Genomic DNA, 23,665 nt, shown 5'->3' with positions numbered 1-23,665 from the left:
ATATATATATATATGTATGTATATATATGTATATACATGCAAGGAGAAAATACATGAAGATCATATGGCATAAACTAAGCATAGTGTCTAAGTGTTTCACATATACATTTTAAACATGAAGAAAAAACATATATAAACTAACTAGGATTCTAAGTATTTCACATGACATAAAAGATATTTGTATGATAGAAACACATGGGGCAATGCTAATTCACATAATAACGACTATTTAAAAATAAATTTCTATTGAGATGAATTTTGTGTGGGTAAGCCACATGAACGAAAAGGGGGAGATTTACAAGTAAAAAAGGAGAATAAGAAAAGTGGAAAGGAAAATAGAAAATCAGAAGCAAAAAGAATATTTGGTGTGAAGTAGAAGAAGTAGAAAAGAAAAGAAGAGAAGAGAAGAGAAGTGGTATGAAGAAGAAGTGCACGAGAAAATAAGCATAAGAATTTGAAGGAAAGAGAGCTTACACTGAAGTATAAAAAGGCCATAGAGCACAATTAGAGGCGAGTGAGGGAGCAAGCTAAAGGGAGGAAGGAAATGGCCGCTTCTTCTGTCTAAAGGAGAGTGAGTGGTTAAAATAAAGAGTAAAGGTGGTGGGGGCTATAGGAGGGAGAGGTTGGCTCTCTGAAATTGAGCAGAGAAGTTTGGATAGACAGCGTTGTTGGTGCACCACCCAACGACACAGGTATGCCACCCTCTATATTAAACGATATAGGTACACCTAGGTGCTACCTTGTTCAGTGCAAGGACTTTAATGTTGTGGTTTCATGGGTGCAAATCCATTGAGGACAAGGTGCACCCAAAGTGTTGGGGTGGTGCGAGTGTGCCATCTTGAGGCACAAGTGGTGGGGTGATTAAAGCCAAAATGACAATCCCAGCTCATCTAAAAGAGAAAAACTTTAGAAAAATGATGTATTTATTTTTTGGTTAAAGTTTTCCCCATGTCATGAAAATTTAAGTCAAAATACGTGCCCCACTTTAGAAGAGTAAATTTGTTGGATTTTGAGTGAAAACTTTAATGGGTTTTGATTGATTAAATTAAAGATTTTTATAGATCACATTTACCTTGGTTGAAATTTGGTTATGTTAGGTTCCGTTTTAGTTTGGTTGATTTTACTTTTATTTAGCTAAATTTTAATGTTAGGTTAGATTAGAGTTAACTAAAGTTTTTGTTGAACTAAGGTTCAATTCATAGTTTATTGAGCTCAATTCAGTCATCTGGTGATATTAGGAGGGAGGTCCCATGTCTTGATGGGATTATATATAAACTAAGAAAAAATATTGACTGAAAAATGAGGTCAACAAGAATGTGAATGACATTGGGAGGACATTGATCATCATCATTAATTTCCATGAGGAACTTATTCAATTGTTGACATCTTAATCCATTCTCTTATGGCAATTTTGATTCAATTTCAAAATGCTTCTCTGAACCTATTTTGATATTGTACTTTAGTATTACTTTATTGATGCTCATTCACTAGCTGATGTCAAGAAGCTTCCCTTTGTAATACCAAGTAGTGTGGCCCCCTAGATCTTTCTAGTCGTGATAAATTTCCACTGTAGGTAGTTCTTCTTATACTTGAGCACTCTCATCTTGTTGATTTTGAGATTTTAGACTTTTGTTACTCAAATATATGGTTAGATGAGAGGTCATATCTACATAAAATGGAAGTTAGAAAGAAATTTGATAAAAGAGTTATATTGCATGAACCTTTTCTTTTAAAAGAAGCTTTCTTTTTAGTGAGGGTATTAGTCATATGAAGATTTATGTGAAAATACTTAGATTTACAAGGTCATCATCTCAAGACTTTTATAATTATACTAGTTCTGATTAGGATACTAAATTTCTTATGTACTCGTAGTCTTGCTTTCTTGAAGATCATCTTCTTATATATATCGTGGATGATATTTAAGCTATAGCCTTTTGATTATATTTTCTTTCTTCTTTTAGCCTAGTTAATCCTTATGTCTATTCTCACATTGTTTTGTTTGTTTTTTGTTTCATCTTGGCCATTTTATATAAATTGTATACTTATTGTATCTTAAAATTTCTTGTAACTTTCCCATAATAAATGAAAGGGGACTTCATTAGGTTTCAAACAAACTTCTTTTAATTTTTTTATTTAATGAAACATTATGCTAAACTTTGTAGATTGGTTTTGTTTTCTATGTTCTATCTCTTATTAGAACTTGCACTAGAAACAAGAATGATAATATCTTAATATATTTTATCCATCGTAATCACTCCAACATTAATTATAGATTCTAATTTCTTTCTTCACACATTAATCATCATTTCTCAAGCTTTTACTTTGCATGGGAACAATCTTCTTAGTCACTTTCAATTGCATCTACTCAATTTTAAATCATTATTTTAGCTTTAGCTCATTTGAAAAAAATTTAATAATAATCATATAGATAATAAACGAATAATTGAATTAATGTGAACATTTATTTTCTTGAAAAAAATTGTTGCAAAAAAATAGATAACATTACTAGAATCTGTACTAAAAGTCCACCAAAAAGTTAAAATTGAATTTTTACAGTTAGCATAAATCAATGTATGGAGGATTTTAACTTTGGGCCCCACAATCATTGTTTGACAAATGAATTGATTTTTTACTTTGATTGAACCAAATTAATGAGCCGCTTCACAAGCCTAATTCTAATATTTGAGCCAATTTTGACTTGTGCCTAACTTCTTGGGTAAACTGCGTTCTGACAGCTTATGTGTTTTCAAAACGCAGAAAACAATGTTTTCACACCACGCCTATCTAGGTGCGGTAGCAACTTATTGGCAACAATTTTACTTTTCCAAAAAAATAAAATTTATAATAGCCACCACACATAGCTTATCAGCAGATTATTTTTAATCAGTTTATCAGCAGATTATTCAATAAATTACAGCTGTCCCAAACAGACTCTAGGTCAGATTGAGCCGGTTCAAAATTGGCTTCTTGTTTCCTAAATTTAATACAACATATATTCATTTACAAAAATTTATATAAAATATAATTAAACTTCTATGTGTATTAAACAGTGCAGAAAAAACATGATTTCAGGCACGCTCTGATCATGACAAGAGATAATTCTAAGTTGAGTCAGGTAAAAATTGTAACAATTCAAGTTACACGCACATTTCCAACCAAGGCTTCGAAACGATACTGAATCATTTAGAAATTGGATCGTTGTCACCCGTTATATGTAACACGGCTTTCATTTGCAGACTATTTATATATTTGCGCAGGGTAATCTCAAAACCCTAACCCTATTATAGAGCGCATTATGCTCGTTCTCTCATGGGCGCTTTCATTTGAGCTCGAAACGTCCCAAAGTGTGGATTATTGTTGCATGTTTTCTTTCTATCCTTGGGGGAAACACTAATCTATCCGCTGGAGATCTGAAGGTCATCCTGGAGAATCAGTTGGCGTTGAGACTGATGATGAGAACACTGAGTTTCTATTCGCTAAATTTAAGGGGAAGGGATTACTTTTCTCCTCTACTCTCTCCGTTGCAGTTGCAGGTGCTGCCGTCGGTGATAGTGGCAGTGTTAATACTACGCCTCCTGCTGTAGCACCGTAAATGGAGGAGAAAATGGAAAAGAAGTAAGAATCTAATGACGACAAGGGTTTCGGGTTGTCTGGTTAGCTGGTTTTAAAACATGATAACTGAATGCAATATGATGGTATTAGGTTTTATTCTGTATCATTTTTAAAAGCGACTCATCATTCGTTAGATTTTTCTCTGGACAAATTTTTAGTAGGGACCTGATGTAATTTACTAGTTAAGGATTATAAAATTTTTGAAACAACTCCAGTAGTAGAATGTTTTCTGCGCATTAATTAAAAAAAACTTCTATCATTTATTCAGCATCGAAATGCTCTTATGTGGATGAGATGCAACTAATCACTCAACTTTCTGCTACTTTTAATGTATTAGAGCTGGTATCAAGAAGTATCCAAACTGAAGGCAAAGTTCGATTCATTACAACGCTCCCACAGGTATGTGAAGGTTTTTAAAAACACCTTGAAAGAAAAACGCGAAGAGAAACATTTTTTTTTAATTTTTATTAGTGGATTAATTTCCCTGTCGGTTTGGGGAGAGTCTTTGCCACTCTTTCGTCATTAAACTGTGTAGTACTTACAACAAAGTATGGCATGTTTTAATCATCTAGGTCTTTTGAATTTTTTACGATGTGGTGAAGTAAAATAGTGGCTTTAGGGGTAGTGTATTTTAATTCTGATTTATCCATGAACTTAACATAAATTCAGCTAAACATAGTAGTACTTACAACAAAGTATGGCATGTTTTAATCATCTAGGTCTTTTGAATTTTTTACGATGTGGTGAAGTAAAATAGAGGCTTTAGGGGGTGTTGGTAGTGTATTTTAATTCTGATTTATCCATGAACTAAACATAAATTCAGCTAAACATTAAAAATATAAATTTAAATCTTGAGTTCCATTAAATTGAACATTCGATGGTTCCATTTGATTTTCGACCTAAATTTAGATTTATTAAATCCGATTCGCATACAATTTAAGAAGATTGGCTTTTCAGAGTTCCTCAGTTAAATTGTGAATTCAATAAATAGTTAAATCCTGATTTATCAAATTTATTAAATCCTACTTAACGTAAATCCGGGACGCAACCAAACACTGCATTATTAAGATAATATTGCTTGCTAATAAAGAATTGCCGCAAGTGATTAAATTTTTTTCTTGTTATCATTTATCTAAATAAAAAAATAATTAAAAAAAATTGATGTAGGCTAAGTGAGAGGTGTGAGTCATGTCGATTGGTGGTCCAACACAGTCGACTCATCAAATTACTTCGGAATGAGCTTAATCAGCTAATGAGTCAAGCTTGAACCAACACTATTATAAACTCATTAACTCGTAAGCTCGCTCATTGCACATATTTGAATTTATTGATTAAGTATTAATTTGTTTAGGAATAACTAAGTAATTTCTTTCCATGTTTTTTCTAAACTCACATTATTTTTATCATGATCTTATTATAGCAATGCTTATATTATAGAGACAATTTCATACCTAGCACTCGTAACATTGCTATTTGCAAATCCAACACTCTCTTTCATCCATGTTTTAAATTTTCACTTAAATATCAAAATTCATTATAAAACTCCACCCATGTTTTTCATTTTTATCAAATTCTTAATGGTTTGATCGTGACAAGTATAAATAACTTGGTTTGATAGTTAAAAATACCAATTGGGGTCTATATTTTTTAAATTACAATGTTGCGGTTGCTATGTACGTAATTATCTCTAAATTATAATCATCTTCTTTCTTTCATAGAAAACTAAGTTGGTTTATGAGCCAACTTAAATATAAGCTTGAGATGGATGTCTAGCTTATTTAATTTTGCCAAGTACAAGCTAAAGTTGAGGGTGACTTGGGCTTGACTCGTCTTGTTTCTATGTTTTGCTTGTTATCAAAGCATGACAAAGGTATTACCTATATAATTGCTATTTTAACATAACATGAAACCAAACAGGTAAAAATTGCTAAAAACATAACCTCAAATTTGATGTCAACATGCAAAATAGTCCTAAAATGGGAAAAACATTTTGTAGGGCCTATTTCATTGATTGTCGGTTGATAAAATGTTTTCAAAATGATGAAAATTGTTAATTTCCATTATTTGTGTCGAGGAATTAAGAAATTAAAAATTTTAAGTACCCATAAACCCCTCAACTACTGTGATTTTGTTTTTCACATGCAAACTAATTGATTGAAAGTAAAAGTATTTTAAAATGAAAAAAGTGAAGAACGTGGTTTTATCTACAAGCAGCCAAAATCCCCTTATGAGTGACTTCTTTGATATGAAAAATGGAATATTCTTGACCAGCCAGTCAACTACTATAGTTGCTAACTTATATTTTCTTGGAATACTTCTAAATAAAAAAATTATGATGATGTATATTCTGAAGGAATTTACTTGGAGAGGACCTTGGACCCTTGAACGTAAAGGAATTACAGCAGTTGGAGCGGCAACTTGAATCTGCTTTATCACAGGCCAGGCAAAGAAAGGTGCTTTTAGACTTGATTTCTTGGTTGGTTTGATTTGAACTACAATTGGTGAAATTATAATTATTACATGTTTATTCGAATAACTAGAAAATATTTTTCGAAATTTAATATGAGTTTCTAAGATATGATTCTAATATTATTCTAATATCTTCTATTTTCAAAATGAAATTTGTAATCACAATATTTCACCAACCAGTTGACTTCAATTACTTTTTTGTAGCTTTCATTTCTTTTGCATATCCGAGAAGAAAAATTGACATTTTCACACACACACACACATTATATATATATATATATATATATACACACACACATACCTCAATTTCTTTTTTAGTACTTTTTTTAATATTATTTTAATACTTTAGGATTAGGTATGTGTTTTAGATTGAGATGTTATGTGCATGGAAATATGTAAATCTTATGCCAAAAAAAAATTAATAATGATAATATTATTTATTTAATAAATTAAAATCCAATGTAAATGGGCTGTTATATGAGCTTCATATTAGTCACAAAGAGCAAATATTGCTAAACCAGACGTACGTGCAGACAATAGTATTTGGGTGGAATTGTAGTGGTATTACATCTTATATTGCTGCAATACCACCGATCTACACTTGTCTTATCCACACCCAACATTTTTCCCGTTTATAGATCATCGAATCTATATTATCAATTATTTTTGGATCACTTGTTTTTTTTTTTTGCAATTATTTTAAAATCATATTGTTTAGTAATTTTTTTACATGCTTTTATAATTTATTTTTTAAAAAAAATTGATTTTAAAAATAAAGTTAAAAATTATGTTGAGTGTTTTTACTAAATATATTATAACATATCAAGTATGTTTCATTTTAAATAAAAATATAAAAAAAATAAAGCATAACAATAAAATAAAATATATAAATATATATACATATATATATATATATATAAACCAATAATGATCCGAACAGTCCCTAAATGTTTGATATTTGGCTGAAATAGTCCAAAACTGAGTAAAACCCTCTTATTTGTGAGCATGCAAAAGCCCAGAATTGCACATGGGATACAAAAAATTTGCGTAATATTTTTTCTAAATTTGTTCCACAAGGCTCATGTAGGAAATGCGTATGAGACGCTAATTAAAATATAAATTATTTCATTTAGAACTTTTTAAATTAAGTCCAATGCGACATAAGAAGTTGCCTTACTGACACTAGAGCTTTAAGCGTAAATATAAATTCAGTTTTTAAAATACTTATGTGCAATAGTGCTATTGCTGACATTTTATGCAGACACAAATAATGCTGGATCAAATGGAGGAGCTCCGTAAAAAGGTACATTATTTGTATTTTATATTGGCAAAAGCGAGAAATGGTAATCATAAAACAAATGTACGTATCTGATTTCACATATTTTGAATGCACACTTGATCTTTGGAGTAATGCTAAACATTTGGCAATATTACTGAAAGGGATTTTTCTTTCAGAAGAAAAAAGATTGCATTAGGTTAGTTATTTTATGAATTCTCTTAGGCGAAAACATTTCCTTCTCTCAGTTTAAATTCGTGAAATCAAGGATGGAAATCATGTGCCCCACATATTATCATTGACGATTCATTGTTTATTGTTTATAATTTCTCATCTAAATTTTAAAATTTGTTTCAGTAAAGGCGATTATGAGGGATTTAGAAAAATTTTTTTATTTCGGCGACATACATCAAATGATACGAAACAAGAGAAGAAACAAATTTTAAATTTGAGCAGAGCTCTTAACATAATGGAGCAGCAACTGAAGTAGTTCAAAAACATTAATGTCAGCACAAGAAGAAGAAAAAAAAAAAAACAGTAGTTCAAAAACATTAATGTCAGCACAAGAAGAAAAAAAAAAAAACCGAAGTAGGGGACTGTTATCTAACCATTTTAAATGATCTTGATCCTCCTCAATGTCTCTGTTGTGATTAATCAAAAGCATTAACTAAAATCCCAACTTCAGTTGTCAGAGTTATAAAAATTTTTAACCTAACAATTGATTATTAGGGGGTTAAAATATAGGCACTTTTAGATTTATCTTCTTTTAATTATACTCCTAATGAAAAATTGTCCCTAAGCATGCTATGTAGGGGGTTAAGTTAGTGAACCTGAAAAATGTGAAAATTTGGGTTCATAATGAGGATACCTGATAAAAAAATATTGAAATTATCATTTTATGTTTTCCGAAATCAGGACAAGTGACAAACATGCAAAAGAAATTATATTTTATTGAGATAGGGAGCCTAAAGGAGCACCCACAGTCTCAAACAGAATTCAGTCAGCATAACTACTCCTAGAAGATTGGTAGCTCTATCCTTCGTACCGGGCTTCGTACATAGCGGATGTTGTAATTACACCAAATAGTGGTGTAGCTACGCCTCAACTCTTTCAATTCTAGGCTTTGAAACAGAGAGGTAAACATAATTACACCGAGGAGCAGTGTAACTACGCTGCATGCATTTTTTTCTCCCAATCTAGTTTTTAAGTCTTCGATTCATAGCAACGAAGTGTGATCTCTCTCTCTCTCTCGTGGTGAAATCTCTCACACGTGCGATTTTGAAAGGTTTTATATCGATAATAAAGAAGGTGCAGTGTACTGAGAGAGGCGAATTTACGACGTGCAATTTTATTTGTTCAATCAAGAGGGGATTTGGAGCAAAATTCTTGTTTGTTCTAGTGGTGAAGTAAAGATTTGGATGGTACAAGTTTATGTAGATTTCTACTCTCATAATAAAATTTCGGTGTGGTGTGATTGTCGTTTTTTTTCATTCTCGGGATTTTTTCACGTTGAATTTTGGTGTGTTTTTCTATGATTATTTTGTTGTAAGTTTCTACTTGATATTTTATTCTGGACTTCAAGAATCGGTGTGATCCTATTTTCTACGGTGTGACTTTAATTGTAAACCAATCAAAGACCTCAATTTTCCTACACAAGATATATTAAGATGTACTACCCTCTATAAGGAAGTCAAAATAAATTCTTTCAATTGAGTGTTGCCCTTCTTGAGTTATGAATATATTGGTTGGTTGTCCTTAAATAGTTCTTCAAATATCAACGAACAAAAACTATAACATTCCAAAGCATCCATATCTCTATGCTTTAGAAAAGGCCAACCTTTCATATTTATTAAGTGTTGGAATTAAATTTTGATTAGCCATAGCTTAGTAGCTAATATTAATTCAAATGACGTTTGATAGTTATCTCATGATGTGATAAATATTAATTTTTTATTTGGTGCAAAGCCAAAAGATTTGCATCATCATTTCACGATTACAATAAAGCTGACTAAGTAGGTTATGATTCATAAAATTGATACTTTAATGTTATGCTATGATAAACATAAAATATGTTCCTTAAAGGCCATCTTTAGATAATATTTGATGCATATGATAAAGCATCAAGCTCTTTGGCATCCTATTTTGATTTAAAATTGATCAATTAACTCGGATCACATATTTATAAGATTTTCTTAGAAAACACAACCCATAATTATTAATAGAGATCTTTGGGTTAGAATGGGTTGACAATATTTATTGACTAAGTAAATCATGATTCACTATCGTATTGGGATGATAAAATTATAGAATTTTGAATGGATGAGTAATCATCTCGTAAACATAACTCTTTCAAATCATAGAGTTAATACTTTAACAATATTTATTGACTAAGTAAATCATGATTCACTATGTATTGGGATGATAAAATTATAGAATTTCGAATGGATGAGTAATCATGTCGTAAACATAACTCTTTCAAATCAAGAGTTAATACTTTTCTTTTTACATGCCGAAGAAATACTATTATTACTCCTAAGAAACATAGGTAATAATACTTTTATAAGAGAGCCAATTTTAATTGCCTTAATCAAAAGTGCTTATGATAAATGGAGAAGTGACCATAAGTGATTATGCTTTTGGGAGACCATTACAAGTGGGAAAATTAAGTGCTTAGAAGAGAGATAGCTTTCAAAATTGTGCCAAAATATAATGTTCCAATTTACCTTTTTAAAATTTTTTATCCTATTTTGGTTTGAGAGCACATAAAGGTTCTTTAGAACCCATACTTTCTTTATGACTTTGCTGAGTAGGGTCTCTCTTTTCATTTCTTGAATGTCATTCCAGCTAAAGAAAACATAAATATATGCATCACTTAATTAGTTTCACATTAAAACATAAGGATTACTTATATTAAGTAGCTAACCCTCTGACCTTCTAGGAAATTATTAGTGGTTAATCGACATGTAGACAATTTCATTCATTATTCAACTTGAGGAGAGTTCCACTTGCTAGTACTAGATTAATTTTATTAGTGCTACAACCAAATGAGTAAACATTCAATTTGGTTCCTTATGATACCAAGTTTTCTCATCACATGAAATGCAACAAATAGCCTATTGTTGTAAGTGGTGCATCAAATGCACATGTTGCGTTAATTAAATCTTAAGCTTTGAATGTTTAAATCAAAACAAGAAGAGCCAAGTTTGCCATTATATAGGATGCTATTCCTTGTGCATGCTTACTCACTCAAGGTAGGTAGTCTAACATGTTCATTCCAATGGAGCAAATGGCTCAATTAGTGGAGATGTAAGTTATTGGTATCACAAAAATGCCAAAAGGAGACCCTATTTTTCTACTAATTTTTTTAGATCAATGATACCAGTTATTAATAAATTTATAATTCAAGAAGCGACTACCACATATAATTTAATTTTTGTTCCTTCCCAACATTGCTCAACTTGTTAATCTAGCACTAGATTAGAATGGATTTGAAAATAAAAAGCAAGTGCTCTCAGTTTAACTTGTATGAGAGAAATTTGATAAAAAATTTAAATATTGATATTGTAAATATTGTAAGTGCAAAATTGGGCTAAAATGACATCTTGTTCATCTTAAGATTGAGCTATATATGGCTAGTCCTAAACAAAATTATTTTCATGCTATTGCTTACTTTCACAAGATCATATAATTTATAATGACAATTTATCCCAAATGTTAACTACATTAGAAGGCATTAAGCAACTTTTAATTTTGGAGGTATTAGTTAGTATATTGAAATAATGATCTTTGATATAAAGATAAAACATTTCAATATTTCATTCATGAGTTAAGTCGAATTTTTTATACAAAGTTATGTAAGAAAATGATTTGAAATGGCATATTAGATAAATAACTACATTCATAACAAATTTATCTCTATTGTTGACTACAATGGAAGGTAATAAACGACTTTTTAATTTTGGAGGTATTATTGATTATATTGAAAGAAAGTTGACATTTCAATAATTCATTCATCAGTTAAGTTGAATTTTTCATACAAAGTTATGTAAGAAAATGATTTAAAATGGCATATTAGAAAAAATAACACCTAACTATTTTATATGACACAATCATAGCACCACTTTGAAAACAAAAGGGGCTCATTTACATACATACCACCCAACTGTTATATATGTATTTAGATCTCATACGCACACACACATTTATACGAACACACTCACATACACAGGTATCAATAAATAAATAAATAGCGCACACACACATTTATACGAACACACTCACATACAAAGGTATCAATAAATAAATAAATAGATTTATACAGAAAGAGAGAGGGAGAGAGAGAGACTCCCACACACATGACACACAAGCACCAACATGCACCCACATGTGCACAGAGATTGAGGCGGAGACTGACACATCCACATGTACGCCTATGCACACACATTCAAGCACACACACACAAACAATTCATGGTTTGAAATTTGTGGAGAGTGTGGCAAGCGGCTGCCGTTTGGGGGGGTCGGAGCGTCATTAGAGACCAAAGTTGGAGAGCATTGACAGAGAGGAGAAATCCCCTCAACTTCGCTAGAGCCCTATTTGAAACCAGGACGAAATGCTAAGTGTGAGAGTAGTGTGTGTGGATTAGGTTAAAAAGATATTAGTGACTGATATGCAACTCAACTTTTAGACGCAAATAATTTGCTGCTGAAATTGCCACCGGTAGGCAACCACTTTTAAGTAATTTTTATCACAACAAAAATTCAGCTGTAAAATCGACCACAAAAGCTTTATGACAAAAATTTCTCACGGTAAGCAGCTAGTTTTAAGTAAATTATATTGCGGTTGAATGTTTAGCCGCAAAATCTACTTCTAAATTGAAGGGTCAGAATTTTTAGCCACTAATGCAAATGTTGAAAATTTAATTGCAATTTCGGACGCTAATTAACCGACTAAATAAATCAGTCTGAGGATCAACCGTTAATTTGCGTTATTCTTGTTGTGGATGTTTGGGCCATGAAATCTTTCATCAACATATTAATTTCAAACTAAATATATAACAAACATCATTATTTAAGATTTACTACATTAATTGGTATAATTTGTTCGTATAACTGAGTGCATCAAAATCATGAGTGAAGAGGAGTTCTCTTCTAGAGTTCTTAAAACATTCAATCTAGAAATACTTAGAAATATTAAAAAGGTTAAATATTTGAGCTATCTTTGAGAAATGCTTAGAATTGCACAACATTATTTCATATCATCAGGATCCTAAAATAAAAAAGCATTTGTGGTAGATGTTGGTATATATGTGAATGCATGGCAACCTTCAACTAAAATAACATAAGGAAAATATGGAGGGATCATAAATGCATACATCGATGAGAAACAACCATTGATCTATAATATAGAATACATTTAATTGGATGATTACTTGGAATAGCAAAATCTTCTGCCTTTTGGATATTCTTTCTTTTATAGATCTTTGTTTCTAATAAGAAAAAAAATGTAAAATGGCTTAATAAAAAATTGTAATAAAATCACAAGGATTTTGTTTTTCTATCACTGAAGGGGCTATATATACTAGAATTTGAAGCATTAAAGGGTTAGTTTAATGCAACTTCATGCAACCTAGAGACCTTTTTTTTCATTTAATGGAATGACTAAGAATTGTTTTAGATTAATAAAGAGTAAAAAAATTATGTACCACATGAATGGAATAGAGAAAACATGAAAGAAGACAGATGGCTCTCTTCGTTTGGACAAGGGGGGATGTATGGTGAGGGATGCATATGCATATTAGTTGAATTAGTATGGATAAAATATGCTGAAAAATTATTAAAAGGTAAGGGTCTTACAACAAAGGGACATAATGCAGGTTTTATAGTAACACTATCTATTACTCAAAATTCTTTGAAATTAGACATATTTGATGGAGATAGCAATACCACAATTCTAATGTAGTTCATTTAGCTATTTAAATGAGCAATATTGCTATTAGGCTCCAAAGGATATAATTTCATAGAACCATGTTCTAGATGAATGCAATTATATTAGCCACTATAAGGGTCTCTTGAAGACAATTACTATGATTTATTTTATTATAATTGGCCATAACATTCTTGTAAAAATTCCTAAGTGAGGATGGTGTTTTAAATATTCTTTATATATGTGATATTTATCGGATGTCATTGGCATTGTCGGTTTCAAGCTAAGATGTGAAAAGCAGAGGGTTGTGTTAGGTAGTCGAAAACCAGCATAAAACTTGTTGAAAAAATCATGAAATGAATCATTTTGATCATTGTGTAAGTGCTAGGGTGTCCCCTGAAAGTGATGCACTGTATGGTCCGAATACAATAAAAAGTGTGCAAGGGCCCCTACACTGGCACCCGCGTGGTATGTCAAATAATCAAGGGTCTCACATTACATATGAATACATCTGTATGGTCTGAATACAATGAAAAGTGTGCAAGGGCCCCTACATCGACACCCGCGTGTTATGTCAAATAAGCAAGGGTCTCACATTACATACGAATACAGATATGAATACATGTATAGAAGTTAGTCTATGAAACTAATATTAGTTTAAGATCTTGGAATATAGGTACTGATAAATTAATGGAATCAGTTGATATTATGATTCATAGAAAGATAAATATCTTATGTGTTCAAGAAACTAAATGGGTTGGAGAAAAGCCCAAGCAGATTGATAACTTAGGTTTTAAACTTTGGTATTGAGGTAAGAGTTGCACTAGAGATGATGTAAGTGTAATTATAGATAAAAATTTAAAAGATAATGTTATAAAAATTAATAAAGTTGGAGATAAAATTATAGCGCTTAAGATTATTGTTGATATTAAGATTTTTAATATTATAAGTGCTTATGCTCCTTAAGTAGGTTTAAGCATAGGTTCTAAAGATAAATCTGGAATGCCTTAGAAGACTTAATACAAATGATATCTCTTGAAGAAAAAAATTTTATTGGAGAAGATTTAAATGAACATGTCAGTAGAGTGGTATAAGATATTAGAAGTATTCATGGTGGCTACGATTTTGAAGCGATGAATGAAGAAGGTAGAGCTATATTAGGTTTTCTTTAGCATATGATTTTGTTATTGATAATACTTTATTTAAGAAAAGACATAAATATATTATTACTTATAAAAATGGATCTAATAAAAAACAAATTGATTGTTTTCTTATGAGAAGAAGAGATCATCAAGAATGTAAAGATTGTAAGGTCATTCCAAGTAAAGATTAAGTACTCAACATTGATTATCAGTTCCAGATTTTAAGATGAACAGTTGTAAAATAAAAAATACTATGAATCATCGTCAAAGAATTAGATGAGGGTTCTGAAGAGTTGTAAAATAAAAAATACTATGAATCATCGTCGAAGAATTAGATGAGGGTTCCTAAAAGACACATATAAAATTATTTTTATGAGTAAAATTTAAGATTTTAAAATTTGGGATGTTCACGATAAAGCAAATTCTATGTGGGATAAATTAATAAAAACTATTAAACAAATGGTAAAAGTTGTATTTGGAGAATCAAAAGAAAAAGTTTTTATAAATAAAAATTGTTGGTGGTGGAGTAATATTGTGCAAAAAAGGATAAAATATATTAAGGTATGTTATAACAATTGGTTTAAATGTAAAATGTTAGAGAATTAGAAAAAAAAAGTCAAATGATTGTAGAGAGTCTAAGAGAAGAATCTGTGACGCTAAAAATGCTGCTTTTAGTGATCTTTATAGTAGATTATATACTTAGGAGGGTGAGAAATATATGTTTAAACTAGCAAACAAAGATAAAATAAAAGTAAGGATTTACTCAAGTAAAGTGTATTAAAGATGAAGATCAAAATGTACTTTTATTATAAGAAGATATTCAAAATAAATGAGAGAGTTATATTCATAATTTTTTTAATGAAATTTTGGAAAATACGATCAACCGTAGTGATCTTAATATCATTAATAATAATAAAATGTTTCATTTTAACTGTTGCATTAGTAAAAAATAAGTTGATGAGGCTTTAAAGAAAACCAAGGGTGGAAAGTCTGTAGGAACTGATGATATCCTAATTGAAGTGTGGAAATATTTAGGAGATTTGAGAGTTTCTTCGCTTAATAAACTCTTTAATATTATTTTAAAAACTAAAAGAGATGCCTGAAGAGTGGAGGGAAAAGTATTTTAGTTCCCATTTTTAGGAATAAATAGGATGCACAAGACTGTGCCGATTATAATGGAATTAAGTTGATGTGTCATACTTTAAAATTATGGGAGTGGATAATTGAACATAGGTTAAGATGGAAAAGTTCAGAGATAATTAAGTTGATGTGTCATACTTTAAAATTATGGGAGTGGATAATTGAACATAGGTTAAGATGGAAAAGTTCAGAGATAATAAAGAGGATCTACATATGATTTTTATTGATTTAGATAAGCTTACGATAAGTTTCCAAGAGATATCATTTGGAGAGTTCTTGAGAAGAAAGGTGTTAATATGACTTATATTCAATTCGTTAAAGATATGAATACAAGAAATTTTACTTATGCTTGAATAGAAGGAAGATTGACCAAATATTTTCCTATTTTGTTTGGTTTACATCAGGGATCAGCTTTCAAGCCCATATATTTTTTGCTTTATTTATGGATGGTCTTACTGGACACTTACAAGAGGATGTACCTTTGTGTATGCTTTTTGCTGCTTTTTGCTGATGATATCCTTACTTATCGTGGATAAGACAAGAGAAAAAGCTCAGGAAAAACTTTAGTATGGAGGTCTACCTTTGAGTCTAAAGGCCTTCTTTCGAGTAGAACTAAAATTGAATACATGGAATGTAATTTTAGTAGTAGTAGTTCTAGTGATAGAAATTTAACTATGGGTGATTAAATTATTAAAAGGTGTTAATACTTTAGATATCTGAAGTCTTATTGTTCAAAGTGATGCTGATATTGATGGGGATTTTATTAGTAGAATTCTAGTTGGTTGGTTGAAGTGGAGGATTGCTTCAAGTCTATTGTATGATAGAAAAGTACCGCTTAAACTCAAAGGAAAATTTTAAAAGATGGTGGTGAGACCTGCAATGCTCTATGGCGCTGAATGTTGGCCTTTAAAAGAGAAGCATAAAACTAAGTTAAGTGTTGTCGAGATGAGAGTGATTAGAAAATGCGAGATGAATATATCCATGATAGGGTCCGTGTGGCTCCAGTGACGAACAATATTAGAGAAAGTCGTCTTAGATGGTTTGGTCACATTAAACGTTGACCATCTGATGATTCGATTAATAGAGTAGATGTTTTAGATTTAACTTATGTTAAGAAAGGAAGAGGTAGACCTATGATGACTTGGGTATATTGTATAAAAAATGATCTTAATTTATTAGAATTAAATGAAAAAAAAGGCACTAAATAGGACACCAGTGCGAAAAAGGATTCATATAGCTGACCCCACTTAATCGGATAAAGGTTTTGTTGTTGTTGTTGTTGTATATTTGATCATTAATATGACAATGGGAGTATAAACAATGAATTTTATCAAATTTAACATTTAATAAAAATCCATACTTCTCTTAATTCAATAATTTCCTATTCTCAAAATAGAATATATGACCATTAATTAAAAACTTAAGCAACAAATAATCTACAAATCGGGTAACTTTTATGGGTTGGGGATGCAAAAAAAGAAAATGTGCTACTACGTATAAGATTGATGCACAAATTTGCAAGAGAAAACAAAAAAGGAAAAGTTGAGGATTAATTTATTATTACCAAGAGTGAAGGCCATATAAGGAGCCTTATTAAAGTACTATTTATGGCAAGTAATTTAAACCTTATTAAGAAATGATAAAACCAAATCACCAAAGAGTTAATAGATTACAACAAATAGTGATCTACAAATCTGAAATCTAGAGCAAAATTAGTTGCTCTCAACAATAGCTTCAACCCCTCACTTTGTCCTTTTATGATGTTATTTATGGCAAATTGGTTACTCCTAATACTATTTTAAAAAGTCTTCTCCCATTTGTGATAAACCTATTATTTTATTTTTTGAAGGGATTGTAAACATTAGCAAACCCACTTAGTGGGACAAATGTCTGTTGTTGTTTTTTTTTTGTTGAGGAGACTGTCAACATTGAAAGGTGCTAACATTAATGAATGGTGCATTAAAAAAATTGTGAAGTAGGCATAGATGGAATAGGCTACAACTCACATATGATGAGTCACATTTAGTAGTCTAATTTTCATTTGTCATCTCTCCATGAGAAGCTCCATTATGTTATAATTACATGTAATAAATGATTTTTCATGACAACATAAAATTATTTCATTAAGTTGGAGGTACAAGGGGTGTTTTTACATGGAAGATGTTAGGCATAATCCCCTCAGAAATAGAGTTATCATTCTCCCAACATGAAGAAATGCTTTTAATTATAAGAAATATGATGAATAATAAAAATTACACTTTGTTTGGCCTAAATATATTACATTTATTTTAATTATGTTGAGATTGAAGTCAGATGCCATCTACTTATGTATGAGTAAAAAAAATTCTCATTATATGAGCTTATGTAGTTCAAAGTGGAATGCACAATGTTATTAAAATGTGCCAATCTTATATATGAATTCGATCACTCTTTTTCATTTTGAGATGGAGCTCAAAAGAAAACATAATTCATATATGAAGATTTTCATAAAAGAACCAAATAATTCACCATTTTAATACATAATATAAATGTCAATAAATTTAGTGTACAATTAACAATGATAGATCTTCTCTTAGAGAGACATCTATGTTGAAATATATACTTGATTTTAGTTGTTTAAATAATACCTAATTATGTCTTGAGTCGATTTGGGCATCTCAACTTCGGAGGACTTGAATTACTTTCAAATAAAGAGATGATGGAGGATTACCTTACATCAACCACCCTGATCAATTATGTGAAGAATATTTACTTAGAAATCACTTCAGGAAAAGCTTTCTAAGGGAGTCAAGTTCAAGAGCCCAAGAGCCTCTTGAGCTTATACATACAGATGTCTGCGGTCCAATAAAGTCATGCTCACTCGATAAGAGCAACTATTTTCTTCTCTTCATAGATGATTTTTCATGAAAAATATGGGTGTATTTCTTAAAACAAAAATCAGAGATTTTTGAAACATTCAAGAAGTTTAAGGCAGATGTAGAGAAAGAGAGTGGTCTCAAGATCAAAGCTATGCGATCTGATCAAGGAGGAGAATTCACTTCAAAAAAATTTCAAGAATTCTGTGAAGCCAATAGAATACGTCGACTTCTAACTGTTTCAAGATCCCCCCAACAAAATGGAGTAACGGAAATGAAGAATAGAACCATCCTTAACATGGCAAGAAGCATGTTAAAAAGCAAGAGATTGCCGAAGGAGTTTTGGGCATAAGCGGTTGCATGTGCTGTTTATTTGACTAACCGATCACCAATAAGAAGTGTGTTGGGAAAGACACCACAAAAAACATTGAGTGGAAGGAAGCCCGACATCTCTCATCTACGAGTTTTTGGATGCATAAGTCATGTACACATACCCGACGAGAAAAAAAGTAAGCTGGATGATAAGAGCGAGAAGTTCATTTTCATTGGTTCCGACAACAAATCGAAAGACTACAAGCTAAACAATCCAAATACAGGGAAGACAACTGTCAGCAGAGATGTCATATTCGATGAAGGAGGAGAATGTGACTGGGAACTACATGATGAGGACTACAAATTTTTTCCATACTTTCAAGAAGAAGACACAGAGCAGCCTGAAATCGAGCAAGCAAGAGAAGAGTCTACTACTCCACAAAAAACATTAACTAAAAGTAATGAAAGAGACTCATCATCATCAACTTCAAGAGAAAGTTCAAGTGAAAGAGTACTGCTCTTCAAAAGATTAGAAGATCTTTATGAGGTAACTATGAATCAAGATAATCTTACCCTTTTTTGTCTCTTTGCCGACTGTGAACTCATGGATTTCCAAGAAGTCATACAAAGCAAGAAGTGGAAAGATGAAATGGATGAAGAAATTAAGTCAATCTAGAAGAACGACACATGAGAGCTAGCTTCACTTCCTAAAGGGCATAAGGCAATTGGTGTGAAGTGGGTGTACAAAGCAAGGAAGAATTCCAAAGGAAAAATTGAAAGATATAAGGCAAGATTGGTGACAAAAGACTACAGTAAAAGAGAATGCATCGAAAGAAAGGAGATACAAGTGGAGTATGTGAAGTTTTAAGATCAAGTTGCAGATATTTTTACCAAGCCACTCAAGAGTGAAGACTTTATTAAAATGAGAAATTTACTTGGAGTCACAAAATCAATTTTAAGAGGGGGTGTTGAAATATAAACTTGATTTTGTTTGTTTAAAAAAAGCCTAATTATGTCTCATCTTGAAGCTTATAAATTATTATGTGGTAGGTGTGAAATTATTGTGTGCTAGGTATGAAATTATTTATAACCATTAGATTGAAATTGTAGTGACACAATCCTAGCCATTAATTTAAGGAGGTGTCACTAGTATAAATAGGGGTGGAGCATTTGAGTTTGTATCAAGTCAAGTAAGGGTGATAAATAAAAGTGAAACTTCTTCCATAAATTTTTACCCTTTGTCATATCCTAAAAACTTCTCCATTCCAACACTCTATTCCCTTCAAAAATTGGTAGTGAGAGACTCGACCGACTGGTTCGGTTCGAGAGTAAAGCTCTGAAGTTCAGGCTTGGGGCGCTTGATAAGTTTTCGACATTTGGTGCAACATAAAAACTAATAACAAACCTGAATGTTTTATTTAATCATTTACATGCTGATGATTTTAGCTTAAGAAAAATAGTGGAAGAATGCAAAGTTAGAAATAAGAGTAGTTACCTTTTTTTTTAAAAAATTGTTTGCAAGTTTGATGTAACCCGCAAGCTAAATAGAAATTGAAGGTATTTGAAGAAAATTTTATCTTAAGAAAGCACTGATTAAATTGAACCATGATTCACTTCATAAAGGTTACGGGCATCTGGTCAAATTACACTTTTTGAAGTCTCTTAAGCAATGGAAGTCAATTGTTCCTTATATTTTAAGAAAATGATCCTGAAAAAAAAAAACAAATTTCCAATTCTTTAAAATTATTTAAAATAAGTTATGCAAAGCTTATGTATTTTATGATGCATTCTATTGTTTTTTTGTGTGTGCTGGATTTATGGAAAATCATTTTAAATTCTTATGTAAACTATAATTAAATTGTATGTCACCCTCATTACGATAAAAAAGCATTAGAGCATTGATTTAAGATCAACTTTTTGTGTGTGCTGGATTTATGGAAAATCATTTTAAATTCTTAGGTAAACTATAATTAAATTGTTTTTCACCCTCATTACGACAAAAAAGCTTAGAGCATTGATTTAAGATCAATGGCAGTGAAGTTTAATATCAAATTGTTTTATTATTCATGGCTTTAGAAATAGGATTTGTTTATTACATTCAAATTATGCTTTGTTGAAGGTTTTCCAAAGTCAAAGAACATGATTTATGCATGCAGCTATGAATACGATGAAGAAAATCTTATAGAGATCAAGTAATAGTTGTGTAAACTTTTGACCCAAAAAAAATTATTAAACAAGGTTTTCCAAAGTCAAAGAACATGATTTATGCATGCTGCCATGAATACGATGAAGAAAATCTTATAAAGATCAAGTAATAGTTGTGTAAACTTTAGACCCAAAAAAAATTATTAAACATTATTAAGTCAACGAACATGATTAATGGATGCTGCTGTGTCGAAATGGAGTCCATGTCAATACCCCTCAGTAAGAGGGAGTGGTTTGAGGGGAATTGACTAAGCACTTTCTCACAAGCAACACTGCTACTTGAATTTGAGCTATTGCCACTCTCTGAATAAATATGTCAAATATCACCATTTATTATTATTATTATCATTATTATTTCTATATCAAAAGTGTGACTATATACAAGCAACAATTTAGTTAACTTCTAGATTAATTTACTATAATTTTAATAAAGTATGAATAATGCTAGTGCTATTAATTCATTTACTTGTTTTTTTTTAAAGAACTGGGCGAAATCTCTTATTCACATTTTGTCAAAGATGTAGTAAAATAGTACTAATTGGCTACTTCGATTCATATTATCTAATTGTTGTGTCATTAAATCATTTACTTGTTTTTTTTTAAAGAACTGGGTGAAATCTCTTATTCACATTTTATCAAAGATGTAGTAAAATAGTACTAATTGGCTACTTCGATTCATATTCTCTAAATGTGTCGAACAAAAAAATGTGATCATTTACGAAATCTCTTTTTGTTTTAAGTTTCCAAAATTCTTTTTTCACTGCAATGTTCTTATTCAGCCATTCAAACTTTCAGAAACTTCTTGTTTTAAGACAAAAAAATAACAATAAAAACATAAAAATAAAAGAAATAAATAAAAAACTTCTTGTTTTAAGATAATATGAGGAAATGTTGCTGCAAATTAATCCAAACAATACAATTCCTTTTATTTTCCCCTACGCAATTTATATTTTATGATATATCTTGTTTTTTGGCAGGAACGTCAACTTGGAGAGATCAATAAGCAGCTAAAAATGAAGGTATATTTTATCATCTTAGCGTATCATAACTGCAATTATAAGTTCATGTAATCAAAATTAATTTGTATTATAAAAACAAAAAAAAATATTGATATAAAATAGGGTTACAGCTCATATTTATCCAGGTTCTTTTTTGAAGTACTTTTTCATTTTTATGCAGAATGTTACAAAAATCAAAATTTTGCGCGTATTTTTCCCTTTAGCATTTGCACTGATTTGATAAATAAATCTTATTTCCTCGTGTAGGTGTATCATAATTTTTATATTTTATCATCTTAGCGTATCATAACTGCAATTGTAAGTTCATGTAATCAAAATTGATTTCTATTATAAAAACTAAAAAAAAAAATATTGATATAAAATAGGGTTACAGCTCATATTTATCCAGGTTCTTTTTTGAAGTACTTTTTCATTTTTATGCAGAATGTTACAAAAATCAAAATTTTGCGCGTATTTTTCCCTTTAGCATTTGCACTGATTTGATAAATAAATCTTATTTCCTCGTGTAGGTGTATCATAATTTTATTTCATAAATCCTAAACAAACCTGAAAAAAAAAAACACATATTACCAGCTTCATATATAGCCTTTCCAAAGTCAGAATATGCTATTGATTTCTTTTGATAAATAACAAATTATATAATTCACGTATGATAATTTTCATTTTTATGCAGAATGTTACAAAAATCAAAATTTTGAGCGTATTTTTCCCTTGATTTCTTTAGCATTTGCACTGATTTGTTAAATAAATCTTTTTTCCTCGTGTAGGTGTATGATAATTTTCTTTCAAAATCCTAAACAAACCTGAAAAAAAAAACACATATTACCAACTTCATATATGGCCTTTCCAAGGTCAGAATATGCTATTGATTTTTTTTGATACATAACAAATTATATAATTCACGTATGATAATTTTTCAGCTTGAGGCTGGTGGTGGCTCTCTTAGGCTTATCCAAGGCTCATGGGATTCTGATGCGGCGGTGGTTGAAGGCAATGCGTTCCACATGCACCCTTACCACTCGAATTCATTGGAATGCGAGCCGACTCTACATATAGGGTACATATCAATCGCTATTTTTATTTATACTTTTTCCAAATCAATTTTCAGTATATTTTGATGAAGATATGAGAAGTCATATACTAAACCATTGCTACTCATCTAAGACCCTTTACCAGAAATTTTACTAGTAATCATGGTAACTAAATCTCATATTAAAAGTATCATTCAGTCAAATTTTTTGCATCTATAGTTGCATAATTTCATGATTATTAATTGTCTGCCAAAAAAAGTTTGACTAAATATTACTTTTTCAGCTCATATTTTTATAATAGACGTTACTAAAATCTTTAGTAACAGTGTAGCACAAGCCATTATTTCCACATTTGAGGGAAAAAACTTTGATTATACGGCCATATAGAACCTCACTTGTATGTCTAACTTCATGTTATACTGCATTAATTAATATCTTAAAAGTATTCCAAATATCATAAATATTTGCAACTCTCTAGATTTTCCAAATGTTGTCATCTTCTCAAATAATATGAATCATATCTTTGAGAACACATTGATGTATCTGATACAGAATTTCTTTGCAACACAATATTTATTACTTTATAAACAGGTATCACCAGTTTGTTCCTCCAGAAACTGTAATTCCCAGAACCCCAGGTGTAGAGAATAATAATTTTATGCTTGGATGGATGCTCTAA

At 30.7% G+C, this 23,665-nt stretch overlaps 1 protein-coding gene across 1 annotated transcript in view; it reads left to right on the top strand.

Moving 5' to 3' along the window:
• LOC110035879 (MADS-box transcription factor 6-like) overlaps positions 1-23,665 on the top strand; it is a gene marked incomplete at its 5' end in the record, with an annotated part of 27,595 nt that extends 3,930 nt beyond the window's left edge. The window contains 6 exon segments of the mRNA XM_020740192.1: positions 3,950-4,011; positions 5,966-6,065; positions 7,343-7,384; positions 21,914-21,955; positions 22,876-23,012; positions 23,578-23,665. Coding sequence (XP_020595851.1) covers positions 3,950-4,011; positions 5,966-6,065; positions 7,343-7,384; positions 21,914-21,955; positions 22,876-23,012; positions 23,578-23,665 — 471 coding nt within the window.

Source organism: Phalaenopsis equestris, unplaced genomic scaffold, assembly GCF_001263595.1.
Source record: "Phalaenopsis equestris unplaced genomic scaffold, ASM126359v1 Scaffold200497, whole genome shotgun sequence".
Classification (NCBI taxonomy): domain Eukaryota; kingdom Viridiplantae; phylum Streptophyta; class Magnoliopsida; order Asparagales; family Orchidaceae; genus Phalaenopsis; species Phalaenopsis equestris.
The sequence above is the reverse complement of the archived record's forward strand: the minus strand, read 5'-3'. Positions and strand labels throughout refer to the sequence as shown.